This window comes from Dromiciops gliroides, chromosome 3 (assembly GCF_019393635.1).
Source record: "Dromiciops gliroides isolate mDroGli1 chromosome 3, mDroGli1.pri, whole genome shotgun sequence".
Lineage (NCBI taxonomy): Eukaryota > Metazoa > Chordata > Mammalia > Microbiotheria > Microbiotheriidae > Dromiciops > Dromiciops gliroides.
The window spans coordinates 7,206,326-7,232,257 of NC_057863.1; the positions used below are offsets into that span (position 1 = coordinate 7,206,326).

The 25,932-nt window shown below is 41.0% G+C and overlaps 1 protein-coding gene across 1 annotated transcript in view; it reads right to left on the minus strand.

Moving 5' to 3' along the window:
• Nucleotides 1-16,611: 16,611 nt before the first annotated feature.
• Nucleotides 16,612-25,932, minus strand: part of CLDN16 (claudin 16) — a 30,596-nt gene continuing 21,275 nt past the window's right edge. The window contains exon 5 of the mRNA XM_043991552.1: nt 16,612-16,745. Coding sequence (XP_043847487.1) covers nt 16,612-16,745 — 134 coding nt within the window. The remainder of the gene's footprint in view (nt 16,746-25,932) is intronic.

The following is a 25,932-nucleotide window of genomic DNA, read 5'->3' on the forward strand; positions in this document are numbered from 1 at the left end:
GAAAATATATCCCATTTATTGAGCATGAGACAATTCTTCTGAGAGCCAGGAGAGCCATCTCCTTCTGAGCTGTGTCCCTTCTTCCAGACACATCTGGGTTTATTTGCCCATTGGATTTTGGCTGTCAGTGGCAATAGGGGCTGAGAGGACACAATTTGTTTGTGTCCTGTTTGTGACTTCCATGAAAGCAGGCTCAGAAAAAGACTGGTTCTCCCCCTCCCTACTTCTCCCCCGCTGGGGTTTCTCCAGAGACCCTTCCTTGTCAAAAAGCACAGGCATCACTTCTGCAGGGGGATCTTTCAGCCAGCTGCAGTGGACTTTCCTTTACTAGAACTTTTTGCATGTTGCTATCTCTCTGTGACACAAAAATCACTCTGCTCCTGAGACAGAGAGAATAAAACATCAAGAATTTAGCATTGGGCATGTTTTAAGGCTTCAGAAGATTGGAAGATAGTCTGTGAAAGAGTCCAAAATTATCCAACTGGACTGTATAATTAAATCTTTTAAAATCATTAGGAAAGCTAGGATTGCATTTGCATTTGCCTTATTGATTATTTTTCAGCTATAGAATGCACATTTTTTCTTTCTCTCTTTTTTAGTCTTACTTTTAGACTGAACTTCATCTATAAATCTCTGATCCATGGAGTCTTGGAAAGGCTTTCCTGACAACTTAAGCTGCATTTTGTACAGGAGCTGAAAACACTAGAGGGAATGCTTAACTGGGAGTCAAAAGATCTGAGTTTGACTTCTCCATTTGCAATTTACAAGCTGGGCCAGCTTTGGCAAATCACTTCGTCTCTCTTAGCCTCAGTTCCTTAAGGTTAAAATGGCAGTTTCTTAGATGATGTCTCAATTAGTCCTTCCAGGTGTACTGCCCACCTGTGACCTTATGATCTTTCTTGCAGAGTTAAGGCTTGTCATTCATTTCTGTTATTGTAGTATAAGAGGTAGCTATTACCACAACTATCCAGCAGAGGGCGAGGAAGATCAGTGAGCATTCAGATGCAGGATTATGTCAGAAATTTGACAGATTGAAATAAATGTGGCCAGAGCGGGCCAGATTCCCAATAGTGATCTGGCCTTGGGCCGGTTTCTATTAGGATAAAAGCAGCAGATCACTGATTGAAAACGGGAAGGAACCTCAGAGGAGACTGAGTCCAACAAGAGCCCAGAATCAATCCATCAGTGGCCATTCATGGGAAGTGCCTACTATGTGACAGGCACTGGGCTAGTTCCCAGGGATACAAATACAAAAGTGAGACCACCCTTGCCTTTAAAGAGCCTATATTCTCCTAGGGGGGCATATGTTCACACACCAGGAAAGACAGGATTTATTCCAAAGTAATAAATGCAGAGTGATTTGGTCTGAGCGAGGGGGGGATAGACCAACAATTTGGAGATCACAAAAATCACTTTTCTGCTGCTGGAGAGAGTGCTGAGCCTGGAGACAGGAAGAGAGGTTCAATAGAAACTAGTTCTGCAATGACAGGAAGCAAGTCAATTCTTTGAGCCTCAGTTTCTTTATCCACGAAGTCAAGGTGTTTGATTTTCTGACCTCTTCTGTCCTTTCCAACTCCACAATCTAAAATGTTTTGGAATGCGTGCTTGAGCTGGGTCCTGAAGAGAGCTGGGGTCACTGAAAGGCAGAAGGGAGAGAGCATATTGAACATGGGGAACAGCTTGTACAAACACATGCAGACCCAAGATAGAACATCGTAGACGTCAGTTCACCATGTCATCAGAAAAAAATATGATGATGATACCTCCATCCTCAGTACACAAGCCTTTTGGGAGGGAAGTGCTATAGATCATTATCCTCCTCTTTATTCTCAGCAGCAGCATCATTCCCCAAGGGAATCAACCATCTTAGATTAAGAAGATTCAACCATCCTCCTCCTTGCTAGCCTAAATAGTCAGTGTTAGAGCTGCCTCTCTCTTTTGAGCTTGGAGTCAGAAGCAAACTGGGTTCAAATTGCGATCTCTTTCCCCCAATATTTACTACATGTATAGGGAGTGGCAAGTCACCTAACCTCACCATGCTTGATTTTATTCATCCAGAGATGGTTGTGAAGCTTAATGCCCTACTGTGTGTATACTCCTGATAAACCATATAGTGCTATATCCAGCCATGGATGATTGCCATTAATACTCTTGACCTCACTGCCCATCTTGCTTCTTGGGCCACCCCGTGAAGCTTCTCCCTGCTACTACCCTATTCTTTCTTCTCATATATCAGCTTCTTTCAAAGTCTTCTGTCCTCTAGCCTCATATTTTCTGTCAGGATAGGAACATCTTGAGAAAGGACAACTTTAATATTCACCTCTTTCAATGAAATGGAAAGAGCCCAGAGCATAGTTTGATAAGTGGAATTCCCTGAAATAAAATTCACCATGTACATGCCACTTGGGTTAAAATGTGGGCTACTGCTGGAGGCTGCAAGAAAAAGGAGATAAGGACAAAAAATTTGTCTCTGAGGGCTTCTCTCTCCATGGGTACAATCTAAGGCATGTGCCCCTGAATAAGGAATTGGCTATAAAGAAAAAAACACACAGAAGCTGAGCCACTCAACAACATCCCTTTGCTCCTTGCTCACTTGGGATTTGTAAACTAGTGATTTCATGGGAAGAATTCTAGGCAATGACCGTCTTTTCCCATTCCAGAGCTGAGCCTAGTGAGCTCAACTCATCCCCAGGCTCCAACCCTTGCTGGGGTCCTTGGGGAATAAAGGAAGCCAAAGCAGAACAGTGTGGCAAGGCACAGCAGCATTTGTGTGTTTAGGAATTCATTAGCTTCTACTGGTCACCTTGTTCCAGACACCCTGAAACACACACATGCAGGAGAAGGGTTCCAGAATATCCCAGCTGATTATCACCAGAGAGCAGCTGGAGTGGGGAGGCTCCAAAAGCTTGCCATTCTATACCTGCACACTGCCATTGTCTTGTTTGTTGCCTGTCAGGATCTTCGTTGGCTGCACACTGGGAAAATGCCATCTTACTTTCAGTGCCTGGAACTGGCCAGCTTTATTATTTCCATCACCTATGGGGAACCAAGGCTCCTGTGTCACTGCCATGTCTGTTTCTTCTTTTCCTGTGCATAAGCCAGGATACTCAAAGGCATGCATGGGTTACCATTGTGGGCCTGCATTTGGAGTGCTAAATACTTGCCCTTGCTATTCTTCATGAGATGTAACAAAGAGAGGCAAAAGCAGAGGCAAGATGACAACTGGAAGTAGTAGATTGTTTCTTCGGTGCCCTCAGGGGTAAGTGATTTGGAAGTTGTGTGGTAGAACGCACCAGTGGATTTGGCTAGCAAGCTCCGTGAAAGCCATCTGCCTCAATAACAAGAGAACTGCATTATCTTACTGTTAAAACCCTGATACTAGCTGATATTATTCCGAGGCTACTAGGAAGCAGGTGTTTGGATGGCATTTGCTATGCCTAAGGCTGACCTGTTTCAAACGAAGAACAATATTTCTTCTTTTAATTTATGCATTTTATATGAATGCACATATGTATGTGCATATTTATTCACACATTGGTTTGCTATTCTGCTCTCATGGATTCTGTACTTGACCCGGGCAATGGATGGAATTAGTCCAGCATTTTCTGTCCAGAATCAAGTTCACTTAATTTGTTATACTCTGGCCCCAAGGTGTCATGTTAGAGACCAGAGACAGAAGAACACATGGAAAACTTCCATCAGAAACATTAAGTGCTTGGGCTTCATATTCTGAGTCACACATCATTGTTCAGAATAATTTTCAAAAGAAATCAGGAGAACCAGGGTATCTGTGGTCCCAACGCTGCAGCTGACCCCTGTTGGACCCTGGGCAAAGGACTCTACCTCTTTAGGCCCCATTTCCTCTCTTGATCTAATTTCCTCATATTATAGGTGACTTCAGGGGTTGACTCTAAAAGGTTCTGAATCAGAAACTCCTTTTCTATGCTGATCATTTCAAGAGGAAAAAAAAAACTGCCCAATGGTGATTATTTGGGAACTGAAAGTCAACAACAGATGCTGTAGTTTCCACTTGGGCTATCTGGTTTCTAACATCACCATTAAAAAGGCCATTTCTCCTGTTTTTTCCCCTGGCCCCAGAATGTATAGATAAAGAAAAGCTATCATGGGGAAATGAAAGAATACACTGGACTGAAGAGCGAAATTGTGGAAGACGTCCAAAAGTCATTCATGGATTTACATTTTTGTTTTGTTTTCTTTTGTGGGGCAATGAGGGTTAAGTGACTTGCCCAGGGTCACACAGCTAGTAGGTGTCAAGTGTCTGAGGCCGTATTTGAACTCAGGTCCTCCTGAATTCAGGGCTGGTGCTTTATTCACTGCGTCACCTAGCTGCCCCTCATGGATTTACATTTGATCCTGATGATAATAGTTCTTTCCCCTAGACCACATCATAGACACTTCCTATGGGATGGAGTAGAAGGCTAAAGTCTCATAGTCTCACCATCCTACCTTGAGAGTGAGTCAGGGTCTTCCTGGGTCTATGGCAAATGATTCCAGGATTCACCAAATATCCATCAAGCACCTTTTATGAGCCCAGCTCTGAGACACGGGCTGTGAATCCAAAGACAAAAACAAACAAACAAAAAACTGCTCAAGGATCTTAGCTTCCACTGGAGAAGAGATGGAAAGCGTACCAAGAGAAGTCATAACCAAGCATGCGCAAAACAAAACAAATGCCAAGAGGGAGAGAACACTAATAAGAGAGATCTTCCCCTAGGAGGCGATGTCTTAGCCATGTTCAGGTGGAAGATGGGTAAGCCTCCAACAGAAAGGACTTTCCGTGAAAGGCATCACAATGGGAGATGGATGTTATATGGGCTGTTAGATGACATTGGACAGTGCAGGAAGGAGACTAAAATCATAATGCTGTAAATGTAGGCAGGGGCATAGGGTGGAAGGCCTCAAATGTCAGACTGAAGGTTTTGTATTTTATCCTAAGGACAATAGAGAGCCACCAAAGGGGTTTCATTCAGGGTTGGGCTAGTAGGGGATCACAGGGCTGTCAAACAGATTTCAAAGTGTTATTTAAAATGCAAGTGTCATTATTGCATCTGAATTAAATCCATTTATGGAAGGCACACCCCTAAAGGATGATTTTTTGGGGGGATAACAGAAACCAACCTCTATTTGTGCATGTATAGAACAAAGGAGAATGCCAGCGTTCTGGTGGCTGCTTCCATCTGAAAGTACTTTGGGAACATCCTTGGATCTGAGTTGAAAGGGACCTGAAAGGATAAATTTTGAATAACACATAGCATAAGTCTGCATTTTACATGGCTGGCTTTGCTGTGGATTCGGAAATACCATCCGTTAAATGACACCCCTGAAATGTAACTGCATATGGTCAGAGCCTAAAATAACAGCTACTCACTAAGGAGGGGCTTCTCTAATGTTCTTCAAGGTGAGGAAAATAAAAGAGGATATTTGATTAATAGGCGGTGTTTGTGGTCTACCTCAAAGTTTCCAAGGCCCTTGATGTGCAATCATGATTATACTCATTTTATTGCTGAGGAAGGTGAGGTCCAGAGAGAGTATGGGACTTGCCCAGGGTCACACACCTAGTCAGCAGCACCGGTAATCATTGTACCTTATATAACCAACAAAGACAGTTTACACAGTTCTTCCATATCTCAGCTTCCTCAACCATGCCCCGAGGGGCTGGATCAGATCATCACCATGGTACCTTCTAGCCCTGACCTACTGTGCTGCCTTCCTCAATGTGTACCATGATCTTTTCTAGTTAAAAAAATAATCCTCAGAGAAAGCACAAGAAAATTCCTTGTTGTCAGGGATTGCCCTGTGCCTTTTGTTTCCATGGCAGCCATTAGACACGTGGCTCCTGTCAAGTTCTCCTTCATCTTGTCATAGGGACACATTGGGAGGGTTAAACATGAAAACATACCCAGAAGGCAAAGGCTTGTGGCCACTAGATGGCACTAGGAGCAGGTGCAGAAGGGAAGCTGCCTCCCTCCCAATTCTTTGCTTCCTATTCATATTTCAGATCCTTGTCTATTGCCTTTCTCAGACCCTCTGAGCTGTCTCACCTTGGCAGAGAGGTGAGCTGGGGCCCTTGGAGGCTTGGCTGCTGGGGCTGAGCTCTGGGAAGTCTTACCAAGTGGTGAAGCCTTTGAAGATAGGCTGATCCTAGGGAGTGTGTCATTTAAACAAGCTCATTATCTGCTCTTTGTTCTCAAGGGGAGGAGAAGGTGTAAGAGGAATGAGGAACTTGTAGGGCCCAGGGAGGGTTGGGCCACACCAGAAGAAAACCAGTCACTTGTCAGGTTCTCTATTTCTTCTACAAAATCAGCATCCCATCTCCTACCTCCATGCCTTTGCACAGACTCACTGCACTCTTGGAATATGGCCCTGCTCAATTTGACTTTTTGAAGGCTTGAATTCTCCTAAGATTATTTCATCAATAGCTTTTCCTTATCCACTTAATAGTGTGCTATCCTTCCTGAAATAACCACAGATTTACTTAGCTCTTTGCATTTGCTCTCCTCTAGGAGAATGTAACCTTCTTGAGGGAAAGGATGGTGACTACCACAGGGTCCATGAATAAATGTGTACTTGATTCTTACTTCTGGGGTTTATTTGAATTAACGGAACCCTTTTCCCAAATGAGCAATGGATAGAGACACACTGTGGTTTTATATATATATGTGTGTGTGTGTATGTATATATATACATGTGTATGTATATACGTGTGTATGTGTATATGTGTATGTATATATATATATATATGTATATGTATATATACTCACATATATATTATACCGCAGTGTATGTATGTATGTATGTATATGGAGAGAGAGAGAGAGATTCCCAAACGCTTGATCCCCACTGAAGGAATGAATGTTTACAGCACTTTGTGCCCATCATTGAGGGTAAATTCTTATCAGAGAATGGGATTCCAGAGATTAGGGCAAGCCCAGGCCTGTAAATTGTTGTGCTTCATCACTGCCTGCTTTTAAAATGTACAAATGTGGAATGTGACTTCATCCCATTGGTGACATTGTAAACTCTAATCAGCTCTTGATTATCTGTGTAGGGAGAGCAGATCATCTCAAACAGTGAAAGAACAATTATTTGCAGCCCTTTGGAGACTTGAAGATTCTTCCTCCTTTCCCACTTACACTATTGAGTCAAGTCGCCCAGAACTATGTTGTGTCTCCCCTTTCACCATTATCAGGGGGATGCCTTCTTTAATGCTAAAGGCTTGAGCCTTCATTCTGTTGTGTTTTCCCCAGTGTCAAGCCCCAGTGATTAGTGCCACAGTTTCATTTAAGCAATTAAAATCAATTTGCTTTTACAAAGGGATATTGATTGAAAAGATATAGCAAGAATAGAAATACAAACAAACATTACCTTGACCCATACCTGTGAGGTTCTAATCTCACCTGTTCCACTTCAGTCACTGGAGACAGTGGCCTCAAGATCCAAGCAGTATTTCCAAAGGATTTGCTTCCATTAATGCCACTTACTGTCATTTCCCCTTGTAGGACTCAGATTCTTGAATAGAATATCAATCTACTATGGACTGAATTGTGTTTACTCCTTGGAACTGCCCTAAACTCTGATCACCAGACCTCTAGTATTTCTCTCTTCAGACTTTTCAAGCCTCACAAGGTCATGCCTTAGTCTAATATACCTGCACCTAATGAAGAGAAAGAAATGACACAATAGAGGCAGAAGGAATATCAGGAAGGTGCACTGATGGACCACATGATGGTAGCTCAGGTGGGGAGATATATTCCCATGACTTCCTTTCCAATGGGAGGCTTACAATCACATTTGTTTGCTCACTCCATTACAGTCAGTTGAGAAAGAGAAAAGGCTTTGACCTGTTTGTGGCTTTTGAATGCATTCTCAGTTCTGACTAAGATATTAATTGAAGGGCTACTGTTCATGTGGTGGTATGCAGACCAGAAACAGTACCTGTGCAAGTTTTGAAGACCTTGTGAGTGTTGGATCAGTAGGACATGCACCACATGCTCAGAGGGGCTGGGCTTATTGGACAGACCCCTGTTACACTCAACAAAAATGTGTGTTTGACATTAGACTGTATTTTGGAGTGGGTAAGTGTTAATGTGGCTCACCCACATATATACATATATATTCAAATATATATATGTGTGTGTGTATATATATATATACATACATATAGACACGTATACTATACATATATTTGGACATTAATATATAGAACATGTAAATAAATGTTAGAAAGGAAGGAAAGGAATAAGGAAAGAAGGAAGGACAGAAGGAAGGTAGTCAGGAAAAAATGTGTGTGGCATTGAGCTGTATTTTGATGTGTATGTATGTATATCTGTATTAAAATACATAACAATGCCATACATATTTCCTTATTCTATATATCTCTGTATCTATCTATCTATCTATCTATCTATCTATCTATCTATCTATCCATCTATCTACCATCTATCTTTTTATCTTTCTATCTATCATCTATAAATCTGCTTCCTCACTTAACACTAGCTCTCTGAATATTACGCCACATCACTTCTCATCTTCAATTGTATGACCTGGGCTCAAGTCCTACCATAGTCTATGCTTGGGCAAGTCTAAACTTCTCAGTATCCTAGAAAACTCAATGACTATAAATCACAGAGAAGATTTTGATAAAAAGAATTTAGTCATCTTAGAGCTCTCTATACCAATGTAATCATAGTTCTATTTTTTTAAATTGATGTGTCTAAAGTAATGATCTTTCACAACACAAAATAATGAAGCACAATGAAGGATTGAGATGGGGTCACCCAGTGCCTTTCCCACTGTGGCCATTCAATTAATATCTATTGATTAGGAAAGTAAATGCCTTGTTACCTAGACATGTCACTTCCCAATGCATCATCTAGTTAATATAGAACAACATGGATATTGTTTAGTCTACCAAGCAATCATTGGGACACATGGGAGAATAAGGATCATTCATGATTGAGGGAAGAATACAAAGGCTCTAGATTCTAACAGAAATAGAGTAGGGGATGGGAAGTATCACAACAGATGAAATTGTCAGCAGGAGAAGGAAGTTCAGTGGTGAACCAGTCTAAGCCCTGCCATTTTCCAGAGGGAGTAATTGGGGTTCAGAGAAATGAAGCAACTCAGTCAAGGTCACTAAATAGCAAATAAAGGAATTAAAGCAGAATTCTCCAACTCTAGGACCCATGCTTTAGTTTGGTTTTCTTTGTCTCCACTGCCCCCTACTTTGTGGCTCTCCAAAATCATCCCCAAAGAATTTGCAAACTCAGATTTGAGCTTGATCAAAAAGTTGAGTGTAAACAAAGAACACTGGAAAGGTTCAACATAAGTAGTGTGACTTATTTATGTCATTGCTGAATACTTTTAATTTTTTTTTTACAGGGCAATGAGGGTTAAGTGACTTGCCCAGGGTCACACAGCTAGTTTCAAGTGTCTGAGGTCGGATTTTCACTAAGGTCCTCATGAATCCAGGGCCAGTGCTTTATCCACTGCACCACTTAGCTTCCCAATGAATACTTTTAATTTCCAGCCTTCAAGCTACTTTGTGGTCATCCTTGTGCCCTTTGAGCCCAAACCTACCTTTTTCATGGTCCCCTGTTACATGGTCTGATGTTGCAGTGACTGATACCAGTGCATATGCAATGGTCCAAAGGAGCCCATCCTGAACATTCCCCATGATTGTTCTTTCTCATTTCCTTTGGTCATAATGACATTCCAACAATATCATCAATGGTTCATCCCACAGTGAAAACATGAACACAAAGTCCAAGGCTTCCCTGCCTTCCAATTTATCTCTGTGGGGGATTAATTGAGCTAGACTTCTGACAGATTTAGTGAGTGAAGATTCACTGGCTGCAGCCAGCAAGCCAACCATAGACATCCTTTTTAACATGTTTTGGAAGAAACTTGAGGACCAGAAGAAAGGAAATAAGCTCTGGAAACATTTGCTGCCATTTGACAACAGCCTGTGGTTTTCCAGGGCTGGCTTCTCAGAAGCCACTGTGTTGGAGCCAAACCAATTTCACCAAAACCTAGAACTGATTTATGCTGGAGAAAGAGCATCCTGGCTTCTTTAAAAGACAGAGCAAAATCAGCTAGTTTTCTCTTTGGGGATGACCATGAAAAAAATAGGGCAATTAATTTCCCTTGATGTTTTAAAAGAAAAAAAAATGTGTCTTTTCCCTTTGGGGGACAAGATAGAAATAGGGACTCTCCTCTTAATTAGAATAGTGAAACTTTTGCCTATTAAGATCAATCTCAACTTACATGATTTTACTGAGAGGTAGTCTTAATTGAAAAAAAAAACAATTACAATCAGACTCTCTATGGTTTTATCCTAGCTGACCCAAAAACTTAGTGAGGGGAATATGTGTATGTATATTTTTCAATAGTTATCAAACCGAAAAAAAAATACTTATCAGAGTAAGATAATTTTCAATATAATAACTCCATAAGCACCACTAGGAATTAATTGTTAATATTAATAGCAAAACAGAAGTTTAACCTTTAAAAATAAAATTTTTTGCTTATGTTCCCCATGTTTCATTACTTGTCATATCACATATTCCGGAGAAATAGACAGGGTTGGTTACTTTTGTTGTTGTTGTTGTTGTTGTTTGATTTTTTTCAAATGAGAACAATGAAACACAAAAAGATTGACTAACTCTCACAAAATCAACCAAAGAATGATGAACTGGGATCAGATGTGGCTCATTTCAGGAGGACATGCAGCTCTCCAACTAGAAAAGCTGATATCTGCATGGTGATGATGGGGATATTGTTCCCAATCTATGACCCCAGTCTTTGGAGTCAAAGAGAGGAAGACAAAAATGGGCAGCAATGTAGTTGTTGGCTGAATGAGGGTCTCACTAGTAAAGCAGAACAGACTTCAAAGGCAAACTTATATTAGATGACTACCAAACAAAGCAATTATTTCTCTAATTCTTCTATTTGACTGATGGGCAAGTCAAAGTATTGCCACAATAAACAAACTCTTCTAGTGCTCTTGAATATAACTTTCTTTGCCATCCTAAAAACAAGCAAACAAATAAAAACCTTTTCCCTTGCTCCTACCATCTCCTCAAGCCATCATCATATATCCTTCTCCCTTTTACAGTTAATGTCCTAGAAAGGATCTTCTAGAGAGAACAGAATTTCTGATTCAACCTGATGCTTAGAAGACAGAAAGGACCATCTGCCAAGTGTCTGCTTACCATTGAGCTTGGGAACGAAAACCACTGAGATGCTGGGACAATGCAGGCCCAGTGAGAAAGGGTTTGCTGTTAATCAGGCTCTAAGGTGGGTTTCCATCTAAGGGGAGAATAAACAACAAGGCAATATTCTGAGTCATAGGAAAACTTGGGAACACTACCTTTCTACGATAAAGAAAGATCATCACAATGGTACAAGGTAGCTTCAACAAAAGAGTAAGGTCTTGTTTCTTGCAGAAGTAGAGATTACAGACTATTAGAATACCCCACATTTACTCAAAGGGCATCCTGAGATAAAACTATCCTTTAGGCAATGACCACACCCTATGCTGAGTGCCTCTGCAGAATTGGGAGACCATATCATCCTTGTTTGGGATGTCCTTGACATGAAGTAAATGAAGATTTTTTTTGGGGGGAGAAATAAAGACTTTACTCCATTAATCCACATGGGAATAATAAGGCAAAATATTAATTTGAGGTTAAAAGCAGTCATTTTGAATCTTTAGGGATTCTGGGACACAGGTTGCAAACATAAAACACTTTGTAAACTTTAAAGCTTCAAATAAGGTGATGTAGTGGATAGAGCACTGGCTTAGGATCAAGAAGACTCATCTCTATGAGTTCTGATCCAGATTCAGACACACACAGACACATAGATAAGTCACTTAACCCTGTTTGCCTCAGTTTCCCATTTGTAAAATGAGCTAGAGAAGGAAATGGCAAACCATTACACTATCTCTGCCAAGAAAACCCCAAATGAGCTCATGAAGAGTCAAATAAAACTGAAATGACTGAACAGCAATTATTACTTACAGGAGATTATAAGCAAGAATCTCAGAGGATGAGAACATGTGAATGAGTTGGATCTGCCTCTTTAGCATGAGCACCCACACCAATGAGACCAGATGCTCATTAAGGTATCAAAACACCCACTGCATTGTAAAGGTGTGTGAGACACCCTCTTGCAAGAGTTCTTTTTCTGGACTGTCTTGTGATTTTCTGAGTTTCAGAAGACCTTTGATTAAAGTATCAATTTCTGGTACCAAGAGGAAGAGTGTGTCCCAAGGAGACTTCAGTTGAGCCAAAAGATCAGGAAAGATTAAAGAAGAAACCCATCACTGTGCAAAAGGAGAAAGCCTTACATTGCAAAATCAACATTCCAAACCTTAGGAAGAACCTAAATCTAGAATGATGCAGCTGAACACAAAGCTGGGTAGCAAACACAATGATCTTTCTTCTAGTGCATCAGCTATACTCCTCTTTGTTCCCAGCCACTCATCTGCATTAGGCCACAAAAGAATTCTGGGAAGTGTACCTGGATAATTCAAAACTGATCACCATAATCCAAGAAGAATGGAGATTTGATGCATACCTAAACCACCTAAAATGGTGTAACACAAGTAGGGCACACTGAGGGTATCTGTTTCTGGGAGAGAGGAGAATTACAACATGTGTGGATGTTCTGGATTGGCTTACTTCCTTTTATACAATTGGTTCCCTAGACAGAACTGGCTGCATTCTTAAAACTACAACTCTTGATTTTACGTGTATTTTCATCAGGGGGTGAAGAACTCCTTTTCTCATTTAAGACCATAACATGAAGCATTGGAGGGAGAGCCTAAAGGGCCCTTGTCCCCACTCCACTCTTTTCTCCTCCTTTGCTTAGGTGTAGGGAATGGAGTCTCTGACCTGAAATCTTGAACCATGGGGTTCTGGGAGTCTAGGAATCCAGACTAGCTAGTGTATTCAGACCAGAATACAAACCAAGGGTTTGGGAAGTAAGCCTAGAGTAGTATCACTTTATGCTTGGTGGGACTAAAACAAGAGCTAAACTAAATTCTTAGTCTAATATCTTTCCTCCCCTCCCCCAGAGACAGAGATAGTCAGGGGAGGGGGAGAGGGGGAGGAGATTATATTCCATGATGGAAAAGTATATGAATATCCCTTTGTAAAAGGTAATCTTATGTTAAGTGGTTAATTGAAACTGGAGAGCTAATCAGGATGCCCCTAAAATGGGGATGGGACCCAATCATGGTAGGGGGGGGTTGAGCTAATGACAAAAGGAAATAATACTTGCTCCTCTCAATTTACCATAGAATCCTGTGTATGTAGAGGAGGTGGAGCAAAATGGAACAGGCTTGGGCCTCAGAAAATGGGGCCAGAAGAAACACATATTACAGAAATAAAAATCATGATCTGAGGGGAAAAACCCCAAACAGGAAGGATTGTTCCATAGGAGAGGTCAGGCCTCTACCATGTAATGCCTAGAGGTTCCTAACCTCGCAACAAAGACTCCAAGGGAATCAAAGAGAAGACTTCTGCCAACTCTACCCTAATGGCCATTACCATGGTCAAAAAGAGCATGATGCAACAGGTAAAGAGAAGACAGTACCATTCAGCCATGCCAGTGGCTTAAGGTGATATATCTGTCCATTGAAAACTGAGTCCACAAAGTCCAATGGATTTAATCCACCCCAAAGGTGTTGTACCCTTAACAGAGGCAGTGACCAAAACTCGCTTAGCAGTCAGGTATGCTGCCCAACCCATTCCAGAATGAGGTACCCAGCATCACAGTGCTCTGCAAGCCTGATTTCATAGTATCTTTCTAGTAGCTGAGTGACCAACTCTGGCCTAGTCCAGTAGCAGTTGTTCAGAGGTCAACTGACATGCCCAGCCCAACCCAATGGTATGTATGCCCAGTAACAGCCCAGCAGCCATTATCTGGTAAAAACCACCTCAACCACCAAGTGACCTGAATGATTCAGCCCATCAGAGGGTGGCTCAACCCATTCAGCTAAGATGCTGTGACCTACAAGAAGCAGGTCCACCTGAGCTGTCCAGACAGCAGATCATCTGTGCTCTGTAAAGGGTAAGGACAGTTGACTAGGACACAGCCATCCATCTCTGACATCATAGACTGCAGCAAACTTCAAAAAGAATACCCAAACAAATCAAGGGCAGTGTGTCCTAGAAGTTCTGGATTTTGGAATTGACTTAGCAACATATGTTGTTTCCCCTACCATTTTATTTTATATTTGTGTCCATTCTCTCCCTCCTAATCCCTCTTCCTGACCCTGCATGCATTTGATAGAGGCTAATTCCCTGACTTGGGAAAAACACTCTTCCTATGGCATGTGAGTAACGTTTATTAGCCTTTGTCAAAATGCTGGATGATTGTTTAGGGAAAGGACACTAGTAGGGACTCATGACCTCTAGATCAGGAGGACCTCATAAGCACACTTTTTTGCACCCTGGGAGTAATCACCACCATGATACCATTTGTGGAGACCCAACCTGCTAATGCCAGAGTGAATCTGGGGAGTGAACTCAGAAAGGGCGTCACATCAAACATCGTAAAACTATGAGAGACAACTCAGGGGACTACTACTGCTCATGTGTAAGACATCATCAGTAAGACATTTGCACTGGGAGTTTGCAAAAAGCCCCCTTATTGGTTGTGGAGTTGGGTGAACCAATGCCTGAGTAGATGAATAAAAGGGAGCACGTTCCTCCTCCCCTCCCCAGTTTTGTACATCTTACATGTAGCATAGGCACAGCCAAAAATATTCCTTTGTGCTACATTAAGATGAGATGTATGAGAAAACAACCCCCCTAGAAAATCAGCAGTCAAAATCATTAGAAAAATACATATTTTTTTATTAAAAATCTTTTCATTTTTAGTGAGAAAATGCCTTCTTCTCAACAATGACCATCACTCTCTGACACAAGCATTCATACAAAAAAGAGGCCTTAAGAAAGGACAAGGAATAAAAGTTGGCACAGTTTCCCTGAAAGGCTGCCCTTCCTTTCACATGTAATACAACAGGGTTGACTTTCATCTTCCATACACAAGGATAAAGGATGAAGAAAAACCTTGTTCTGTTGTATCTTAGACTTCAAGCACTTCTTAGAACCTGACTTACATTCAATAGTGAATTTTTAGTTCTAGTTTTCTTAAGAGCCTTGATAAAGGTCACTTATCTGAAGGCAGCATGGCAGAGGAGGAAGAACACAGGCTAACCAAGCAACTGGAACCCTCTTCTAGCTCTGGCATGCATTCAACCCATGACCTTGATCAAGTCACCTCAACTGTTGAAACCTCAGGGTCCTCATCTGCCCAATGTGGTTGTGGACGAGATATTGATCATTAAGGTCCCTCCCAGCTCTCACGCTTATGACGCTTCCTCCAAGTACTGTGATTGTACTCATCTTAGGTCCCCAAATTCCATGAATAGTAAAGCATAAGGGAAAACATAATGAGATGTTTGCACGGTTTGTTTATTTTCAGACACAGCTTCCAACCTACTGGCTACCATTTGCCCAAAGTTCCTCCTGAGGAAACTCATCATGATTGTATCATAGATATGAATACAATTAAATTGACAATATCTGATTCCTCTAAGATTCTGTACACTTAACAAAAACAACATATTTTACATGAGACAGAGATTTTTTCTCAGGAGAATTATGCATTTCTAGAAAGCAGAAACAACCAACTTTATTTCTGCTAGAACTGGGACTTCCAGTTGAAAGGGCCATCCATTCAGCCACACCTCCTGGGGAAAAGCAGACCAGGTTTGTGCAACCTTAGGTTGGCCAAACTCTGTGTCTTGGCCTTCCTGCTTTAGTCCAAGCTCTCAGCACTCAGTCTCTGAGAAAGCACAAGGGCATAAATACAGCCAATCTCTTTGTCCGTTATTCCTAAAATCGATGGTACTCATGGGCTTCTCTAACACAGCTGCCTATCTAGCATGTGGAGAGGAAAGAATTTCATCTTCACTCTCCCACCAATGGCAGCTTCATGCAGCTGCCCATTTTTTTTCTCATTTTCTCTGCAAGAGGACAGCTGTGGATAGTGATTTGCCAGACTGATTTATCTTTTCTCATATTTATTGTATGATTCACAGAACTGAGATTCCAACAGGAACTAAAAGCAAGACAGAGCAAGAAGGCAGTCCATTAGTTGCCAAGATCCTAATCTCAGCTCTTTTCTGGACATTACTTTGCTTTCTTTTCTAAAAAGATATCCTGTTTAATGTCAGTAAGTCACCATCTGTGATGTCAAATAGATGGATTTCAAATATGTATCAAAGTTAAGGGCAACCTGATCTGAAAACTAAAGTGGATTCTCTTTCTTTTTTTCATGGAAAGGGGAGTAATATCTAAGCAAAAGAGGGGTAAATGGACAGAAGAATGGAAAGAAGATAAGAGAAAGTATTGGAGGCACATGGGTCAAACTTTCCATTGATCGTACCACTCCTTTTACTTGAACACATAAATGGAATGCTAATTCAGCTAACCGGATGGCTCTGAGTGAGCTACCAAAATTGACTGCTATGTGAGTGGTGTGTGGGTGCAGCCTCACAGGAGGAAAGAGGATTCACACTCTTGTATCCACAGCATACATTTTGGCAGTCTCTGTTCGAGTCGGGGCAAAGGACTTAGCCATTGAGATCCCAGCATGAGAGTAGGTGTTCCTTATGGAATAAGCATAGCTCCTCTCTGTCCCCAAATCTGTAAAAACAATGACATAAAAATGCATTATGAGCAGGGAGAAAGGAGAAAGTGAGATGAGTTACCCGTATTTTCTGATTTAAAATGTGGAACATTGAAAGAGGAAAAATAGCTGTAACATTCCCTGGCACTGAGTCAGTATATCAGGGCTGTATAATCCTGTGGCTGGACTACAAAATGTGGACTGATACTCATTTGCTAGTTATTACATAATAAACCTTAGAGAGTTATTGGGGAGCAAAAGATTTGCTTGTGGTCAAATAGATAGTAAATAGCAAAAGTAGAATTCAAACCCAGGTCCTCCTTACTCTAAGTCCAATACTCATTTTACCTTATGTAATACTAGAGATTTGATTTAAATTATATACCATTTAAATAACTTTGCTCTTATATTGGAACATAACTAGATAATAGCATTTGGTGCAGTGGACAGAGCAACAGGCCTGCAGTCAGGAAAGCTGGAGTTCAAATTTAACCTCAGACATTTACAAGCTAAGTCACCTTGGATAAGGTGCTTAGCCTCTGTTTGCCTCAGTTTCTTCAACCATAAAAATGTGGATAATAATAGCAACTACCTTCCAGAGTCCTCGTCAGGATAAGATGAAATAATTTTTATAAAGCACTTAGCACAATGTCAGACACATATTAGGCACTACATAAAAATTAGCTTATAAATGTTACTTATTGATAATAATAATAAATATTGGTAATATTTTAATTGATGAAATTAGCATAAATCACATTTTTGTTGTCTTCTCTGGTATATTGATCAATTTTGAATAATTGGCCTTAAACTACAAGGCAAAACTGATCTGAGCCATTCAAATGATATCAATATGGAGCCACTCCATACCATGTGGGAGATGCCAAACTGGGCGGGGAGGCCCATCAACCTAAAATGAAAGGAATAGCATTATATTCTTAGGCTGTTCCCATGGAACTTTCAAACTTTGCCTCCCTACCTCCACTGGCATGTCTTCTCTCAACATATGTACACATTTCTATTAAATCTGGAATTTATTCATAATCGCAACAACCTATTGAAACCTTCTTTAGCTATTCAAATATATGTGTGCCAGCTCACAAACTTATCATCACTACCACCACTACCACCATCACCATCATCCCCCTCACTAGCAGTTACACAAGGCCTATTATATGTCAGGGACTATGCTAAGGACTTTATAAATATTATCTCATTTAACCTTCACAACAACCCTCAGAGGTAGATACTATTATTATTCCCATTTCATAGATGACAGAAAGTGAGCCAGAAAGAGTTTCAGTGACTTACCCAGGGTCACACAGATAGTAAGTATCTGAGGCCATATTCGACCTCAGGTCTTCTTGACTTGAGACCTACCACTCAATCCACTTCAGCACTCACCTATCTAAAATAATGGACAGATTTAACCCTTCCACATTCTGTGGACCTCCTTAAACACTCTCTTCTCTGCTACAAAATCTTTTACAACCTCACACATTTGTATTTTCGGTCTGGAGAATATTCTTTTGTGCTTGTCAAGCTTAAATGCATGCCCCTCACTGCTGATTTGCCCTGGATCTCATTCCCACATGACTTCCTTCTCTTTACCTGGCCATTTTCTCCTTTGGGATCTGCTTCCTCTCTAGACTCCAGACAATCCATGGCGAAACCATGCCTGAAAATATGTGAGCCATTCAATGAAATGTAATATACCACACCTTTAAAATCCTGCTCCTTTTTTGTAGGGGGGGTTTTCGGGGCAATGAGGGTTAAGGGATTTGTCCAAGGCCACACAGCTAGTAAGTGACAAGTTTCTGAGGCCAAATTTGAATTCAGGTCCTCCTGAATCCAGGGCCGGTGCTTTATCCACTGTGCCACCTAGCTACCCAATAGTGCTCCTTCTTATGAAGAAATGGGGAAATATATTTTTAAATAATAAAGTGTTATAGCTAGTATTAAATGATGTTAAATAGTATCACATTATACATAAACATATTTGTGACTAAAAGAAGTAGGACCAAAAGGAGAACCATAGTTTGATATTAAATTTCACAGATAGATAGATATGTATTTAAGCAGCTTTGGACAGAAAATGAACTGTGGATTACAAATAAGCATTCAAATCACATTGTCAATGCTTTAGAATGATTCCTCATAGAATGTAGACAGTTTAATGATTTAAAGAAGACAGTAGGTAGGAAAAACCTTTCATCTAAAGCTTGAAAAATATTAAAGTGAGGAAATAAACCAAGGGCACAATAATCAGTTGGAGGAAAATGTGGAAGACTTTAGAGCTCCAAGGTATCTTTATACCTCAGCACAGTTGCAAAGAGTAGTAGTAGTAGTAGTAGTAGTAGTAGTAGTAGTAGTAGTAGTAGTAGTAGTAGTAGTAGTAGTAGCAGTAGTAGTAGTAGTGGTGGTGGTAGTGGTGGTGGTGGTGGCAGTGGTGATACTAGTAGTACAAGTACTAGTAGTAGTAGTAACTAACAATAAATAATTGTTTATATAGTGCTTTAAGGTTTGCAAAACACTAAAAGTATTATCCCATTTTATCCTTACAACAACTCTAGTAGGTAGTGATATTATTACCCCTCACCATTTGTCAAATGAAGAATCTGAGGCAGACAGAGGTTAAGTGACTTTTGCAGGGCCACACAGCTAGTAAATGTCTGAGGCAAGATTTGAAATCATGTCTTCCTGACTCCAGGACCAATGTTCTATCTACCATGCTAGGGATTCTTAAACTTTTTCCACTCATGACCCTGTTTCATCCAATAAAGTTTTACTCGACCCCAGAGTATATAGCTATATAAAATAGGTACACATAAACTTTTACTGTTGCCAAATTTTTCACAATCACCCTACATTCAGTTACATGACCCCACATTTTTTTTTCTTTTCTTTTGGTGAGGAAATTGGGGTTAAGTGACTTGCCCAGGGTCACACAGCTAGTAAGTGCCAAGTGTCTGAGGCCAGATTTGAACTCAGGTCACTCCAGGGCTGTTGCTCTATCCACTGAACCATCTAGCTGCCCCCCCCCATTTATGGGTTTTTGACCCACAGTTTTAGAACCTCTGTGCTATGTCACCTACTTGCTTCATATAACTGTTTTATAACTAAAGAAGGAAAACCTCAGAGACAGAGAAAGAGATAGAGAGGGGGAAAGAGAGAGAGAGACAGAGAGACAAACATTCAAGAACTAATGTAAGATTTTTTTAAAGATTGTCTATTATATGGGGAGGGGAAATGAGGACTAGTAGCTTTCATGTGAAAAATGTCCCCTGTACGTATCGATGCGGGGATAAGAAGAATCTAGGATAAAGATCAAAGATACAGCAAAGGGTGGGGAAAATGTCCTAGAAAAATGGTGGCCCTAAAGGGCCCTCAACTGACCTAAGTCTTAAATTAAGTTGAATGATTGGCCAAGGGCTTTGACAATTAGTGTTCTTTGATTCCCCCTAGTGTTAGAGAGAGGAGAAGCATCTCATATGTGCCTGTTTCTCTCTGCCTCTGGTTTGAGGGTGAGGCAACTAATAATGCAGTGATAATTCAGGACCTGGAGTCAGGGACACTTGAATTCCAATCTAACCTCAGAAACTTACTGGTTGTATGACCCAATTAGGAAAAAAAAAGTTGCTGACATTTGGGGGCAGGAAGAATACCACAAATCTAGCCCATTCTGAGAAGTGAACCAACCCTACTACCCCAGTAGAAGCTACAATCATGTCAATGTACTTGGGTCCTGGGGAATGATAAAACGGTTTCAATGCTTACCTAAATCAGTCAATAGTCTGTTGATACAGAGTAATTGAGTATGAAGAGACAGGTGTCAAGAGTCAAATAGGGCCTTTCTTCCAATGAGATGACACAATGGTGGCAATCTGGACTCCCCACATATTTTCTTATCCACATGCTCAAGGAGAGCAACAAGCAGAACTTTGTTGCATGTGGATTTCCCCCTGGCTGCCTCCTGAGCCCTGGGCCACACTTGTCTCCAGGGTCCTAGTACATAAAGCAGGGTTGTCAGTGATGATGCTATGCCTCAGACTGAGGGGAAGCTTGACAGAGCCTGCTGAAGATATCCCCTTCTCTTGTTAGAGGCTTATAAGTTGTCACCTTTTTCAAACATTTCTTTTCTGTTATCTGTCTTCATTTCTTCTTTTCTCTTCAAACCCTTTCATTCTTCTTATGCCATTCTTCCTGGCTTAAACAGCATTCTCAAGTTCCCTTGCTTCTAAGACAATGTTTCAGGGGGGCACCTAAGTGACGCAGTGGATAAAGCACTGGCCCTGGATTCAGGAGAACCTGAGTTCAAATGCAACCTCAGACACTTGACACTAGCTATGTGACCCTAGGCAAGTCACTTAACCCCCATTGCCCCACAAAACGAACAGGGGGACTAGGGCTGTGGAATACTAAGACAACATTTCCTTGGCCTTGTTCTGCTTTTGAAATATCATTTCACCTTTCTCCTTGTGTTGCCTTTGAAGATTCTCAAAAACGTCAACAATATGGCTGCTTCTTCTGCCCCAGCATGTGACCTGGAGTCCCTCTCTCTAACATCACCGCCAAATCCCCTGTTATTTCTCCAGCTCTCCTCTTTCTTGCTCACCTTCTTTCATTTTCTCTTCCTTGAAAGCTCTGCAACATTGCACTCTCCTGGCTTCCAAATGACCACTGTAGTCAGGCTTCCTCAGTTTCCTTTAAGGCCCTTCTTCCTTTTTCTTCCCCTAAATTTTGACTTTTCACAATGTCTGGCTCTTGATTATTTTTTCTCCTTTTCCTTTGGTTTAGTCTTCTATTCCTTGATTTCTTTAGCCAATGTCATGGCTTCAGAAAGAAATACTATATGGAAACTTAACAAATCTGCAGCTTCAGGCCCAACTTCTTTCTCACTTTCCAGAGCCCCATTTTCAATGGTCTTTCAGACAACTTCTCCTGCACTTCCGGCTAGCAACACCAGTTTGCCATATTAGAAACTCGGGTCACCATCTGTTCTCCAAAATGTGCCTACCTCCTGACTTCTGCATGCTCACAAATAGTATCACCCATCTCCTTGTAACTCATATTCAAACACCTTGGTATAACTATTATTTCTTACATTCCCTCTTCCTGGTCTCTTGCCTCCTCCCATCTACCAATCTAAGGAGTCTCTACCTTCAGCTGATTCTATCTCTGATACATTAAAAAGAACAGTAGATTTGAAGTATGAAGACTTAGGTTCAAATCCTACCTTAGTCATTTATGTGACCTTGGGCAGGTCCTTTAAGTTTTCTAGAGTTCATCTTTCTCATCTATCAAATGTGCAGTGTTCCCATTAAAGGTCCTCCAACGCATCTTTGTACTGTAATTTGATGATTCTTGGATTTTTCTCTACATTTCCCTGGCAATGCTCTATTTAAGGTCTTCATTACCTCTTGTCTGTGTTATTACAATAGCCTCCTTACTGGTCTCTCTGCTTCCATTTCATATTATACATTGCTAGTGAAATAATTTCTTGATTGTACATCTCTAACGTCACATTATTGCCAAATAACCCTCAATGTCTCCCTGTTGCCTACTAGATAAAACCCCCTTTAGCTTAGCACTGAAGGTTCCACTCCACATGACTCACCTACTTTTCTATTTTTATCTCCCTCTTCTTCTCATAGCCTACATTCCTGTCAAATAGTCCTCACTCTTCTAAAACTATAAACTTTCCCATAGCCCTGAATAGCAATGGCTTACACATGTTGTGTTGTTTCTGAGTCACTCACATACATATCTTATCTCATACAAGAGGTATCATTGTGCAGGAGAAGGAGCTTTAAGAAGGAGCAGGGGAAGGTATTTGGATTCAGAAGCCTTTCAAATCATGGATTGGATGTGTGACCTTGAACAAGACACTGATCTTCTCTGGGACTAAGTTTTCTCACCTGGAAAATTAGGGTAGTAGACTGGATAGCTTCTAAGGCTCTTCTCACTCTCAATTTAAGCTGTTGTGATCCTTAAACTTATGACCTCAATGTTAATTCTGCCTCTATCATTTAATACTTGCATGACTTTGGTATGTATCCTCAACTCTTCGAGCCTCATTTCTTCATCTGTAAAGTGGGGGTGATAACACCTGAAGAACAAGTCCTACAGCTTAATTTTCAAATGAGATCATATATGGGAAGCCCTTTGAAAACATTAAAGGGCTCTGTCAATGGTGATTATTATCATTACTGACACTAAAGCTCATGGGGCAGAGATAAGAACTCCCTATCCATTCAATTATGACATTGCTTGGTATACCATAAAGTAGGAACCCAATCAATATTTGTTGACAACCAATGACTTTAGAACCAGAGTTTTCTTTCCTTGATGCCTCATGATTCTAATTTCTGCTTTCCTTCAAGTCAGCAAACATTGATTAAGCACATACTGTGTGTCAGGTTTATTGCCAAGCACTGAGAATACAAAGAAAGGCAAATATAGACACAGACATAGACATAGACATAGACATAGACATAGACACAGACATATACGCAGACACAGACATAGACGCAGACATAGACATAGACATAGACATAGACGCAGACGCAGACGCAGACATAGACATAGACATAGACATAGACACAGACACAGACACAGACACAGACATAGACATAGACACAGACAAAGACATAGACACAGACACAGACATAGACATAGATATAGACATAGACATAGACATAGACACAGACATAGACATAGACATAGACGCAGACGCAGACGCAGACATAGACAGACATAGACATAGACACAGACACAGACACAGACACAGACACAGACATAGACACAGACAAAGACATAGACACAGACACAGACATAGACATAGACATAGACATAGACACAGACAATGACAAAGACAGACAAAGACATATACACATATACATACATATACATATACTATATATATTCATTCACATATGCATACACATATGCACATATATAAACATGCAAAAACATACATTTAATCACACCCCCATACCCATACACACACATATATACATATGTATCTATGTACTCTGTATTTATATGTGCATACATATGTACATGTAAATGTGCATATGCATGTATATGTGTATAGAGCTCACAGTCTAATGGGGGAAACACCATGCAAATAGCTATGTGTAATCAAAATATAGACAAGATAAATTGGAGGTAATGTCCAAAAGAAGGCAATAAGATCAAGGAGGACAGGAAAAATTTCTTACTGTCAGTGTGATAAAACCCACAATTCCCCTCTTGCCTGTACCTGAACTATTTTCCCCTCCTCCTCCATATTCTTCATCTTGGGCTGACCAGTTTTGTGTGCTCAATTCAATTCAACAAACAGAAATTAATGAATAAACACCAAGGAGCACCATTATTTCTAAGATCATATAGAGGCCCCCTCTTGTTAACATTTAAAGCCCTTCCCAAGCTTGCCTCAACCTACTTTTCCAACCTCATTATACTTTACTCTCTTTATTAACCTTCATTGAAACGGTTCCCCTCTCTGTTTCATGTATCTGCTTTTCTATCTCCTGTCACCAGACCTTTATACTAGCTGTCCCTCATGCCTAGAATGCACCCATGCAGAATCTCCAACCCTTAGAATTGATGGTTCCTTCAGAATTCTTCTCAAAATGTTCCTAGTGTATAAAGTCTTTGCTGACCCCTCCACCTTGCTTATGCACTCCCTCCCCCTCCCCATTACTTTTTATTTGTCATTTTCATCTTTCTATTCCCCTTCCTTAACAGTGCTCAGTACACAACAGGTGCTTAATAAATGTTTGGTGATGTATTAAGATGCAGAGGTATCAAGGACTTGGTGTAATGCCTGTACTCGAGTGGCCTTTACTGAATGGACATTTATTAGGCACCTACCTTGTACCTAGCATATTTACTGGAAATAAGTCTTTGTTTGTTTCTTTGTTTCTGAATTGCAGAAGGCAGTTCTTTTCTTTGGTAAAACATTTTTTCTATTTCTAGATGGCCCCAAGTTTGGGGTTGGGGGTGAGCCAGTTAGACTGTTAACAATTATTTCTTACATATTTACTATCTGCTAGGTAAGGATCACAAAAGAAGACACAAACAAAGTCCATGACCTCTGAGGGATCCTATTCTAATTGGGGGAGACAACATTCAAAGAATGACACAGACAGGTCATCTGAGCTCGGAAGGCAGTGGAAGGCATCACCTTAGAGGGCCAGCACAGAGCAAGGTCCCTGAATGTCCCTGAGGCCCCCTGTCTGTCCCCATCACCACTTCTTCACTGCCCATTCACCTGAACTCAAGACTTTGTTTTTTTGGTCAAGACGCTGACTTTGTCACCATCACTCCTTCCTCCCCAGAGGGAGGCTAGGACATCCCAAGCCTTCCTCTGAGGACAGGAGGACATCTGCACCTAGAAAAGGCACCCCTTCTAGCCAGTAGCATTCAAAGCTGCAGACACACAGGGCATTGTGAAGTTCTTTGGCCTGCTTGGGAGGATGTGGGATTCTTGGGTTGTGCACATTCGGGGCACCTGCCAACCAGGAAGGAGCATCAGAGGAGAACTAGAGGGGCCCCAAACCACTCAGTGCAGCCACACAAGCCAATTAAGATTTTCAGGAAAACTTCATATTTAAACATGAACCTGAGTCAGGTCTAGTTCTTGGTTGTTTTGTTTCTTCCCTCCTTGTGGTACTGACCAGGTTTCCATATAACCAGGAGTACAATGAGGCTCAAATGAGAATGCATGTAAAGCATTTTGCAACTCATAAAGTATGATTGTTATTTTGAGCCAACAGTCCCCAGGCCTCCAGTGTGGCTATGACTTTATTTCCAGGACCTTCTGCTACACTATTGCCAAGCTCAAGCATTGTTTATACAGCAATAGAGGGGTGTGCTGCTCAATATGGAACACACAGGCTCTCGTAAGCTGGTCAGAGAGGAGTCAAGCACCCCCAGCACACACAATTTAGCTCTTGGAACATTTTAGGGTCGAATTGACTTAAGATACTTGGAGTGTAGGGATTCAGAGCAGAAGAAATGCAAGTAAGATATGGGAAATAAATGCTGAATGCATGATGGGGCTTGAGTACCGGCCGGTGTGATTGTATAAAGTTTCAGTTTTAACAGCATAAAGCACCTCTGGAACATCCTGTATACAACTTTATGCCTATGCACTTATTATACAAGGTATGCATGCATGGAAACATTGATGTGTAT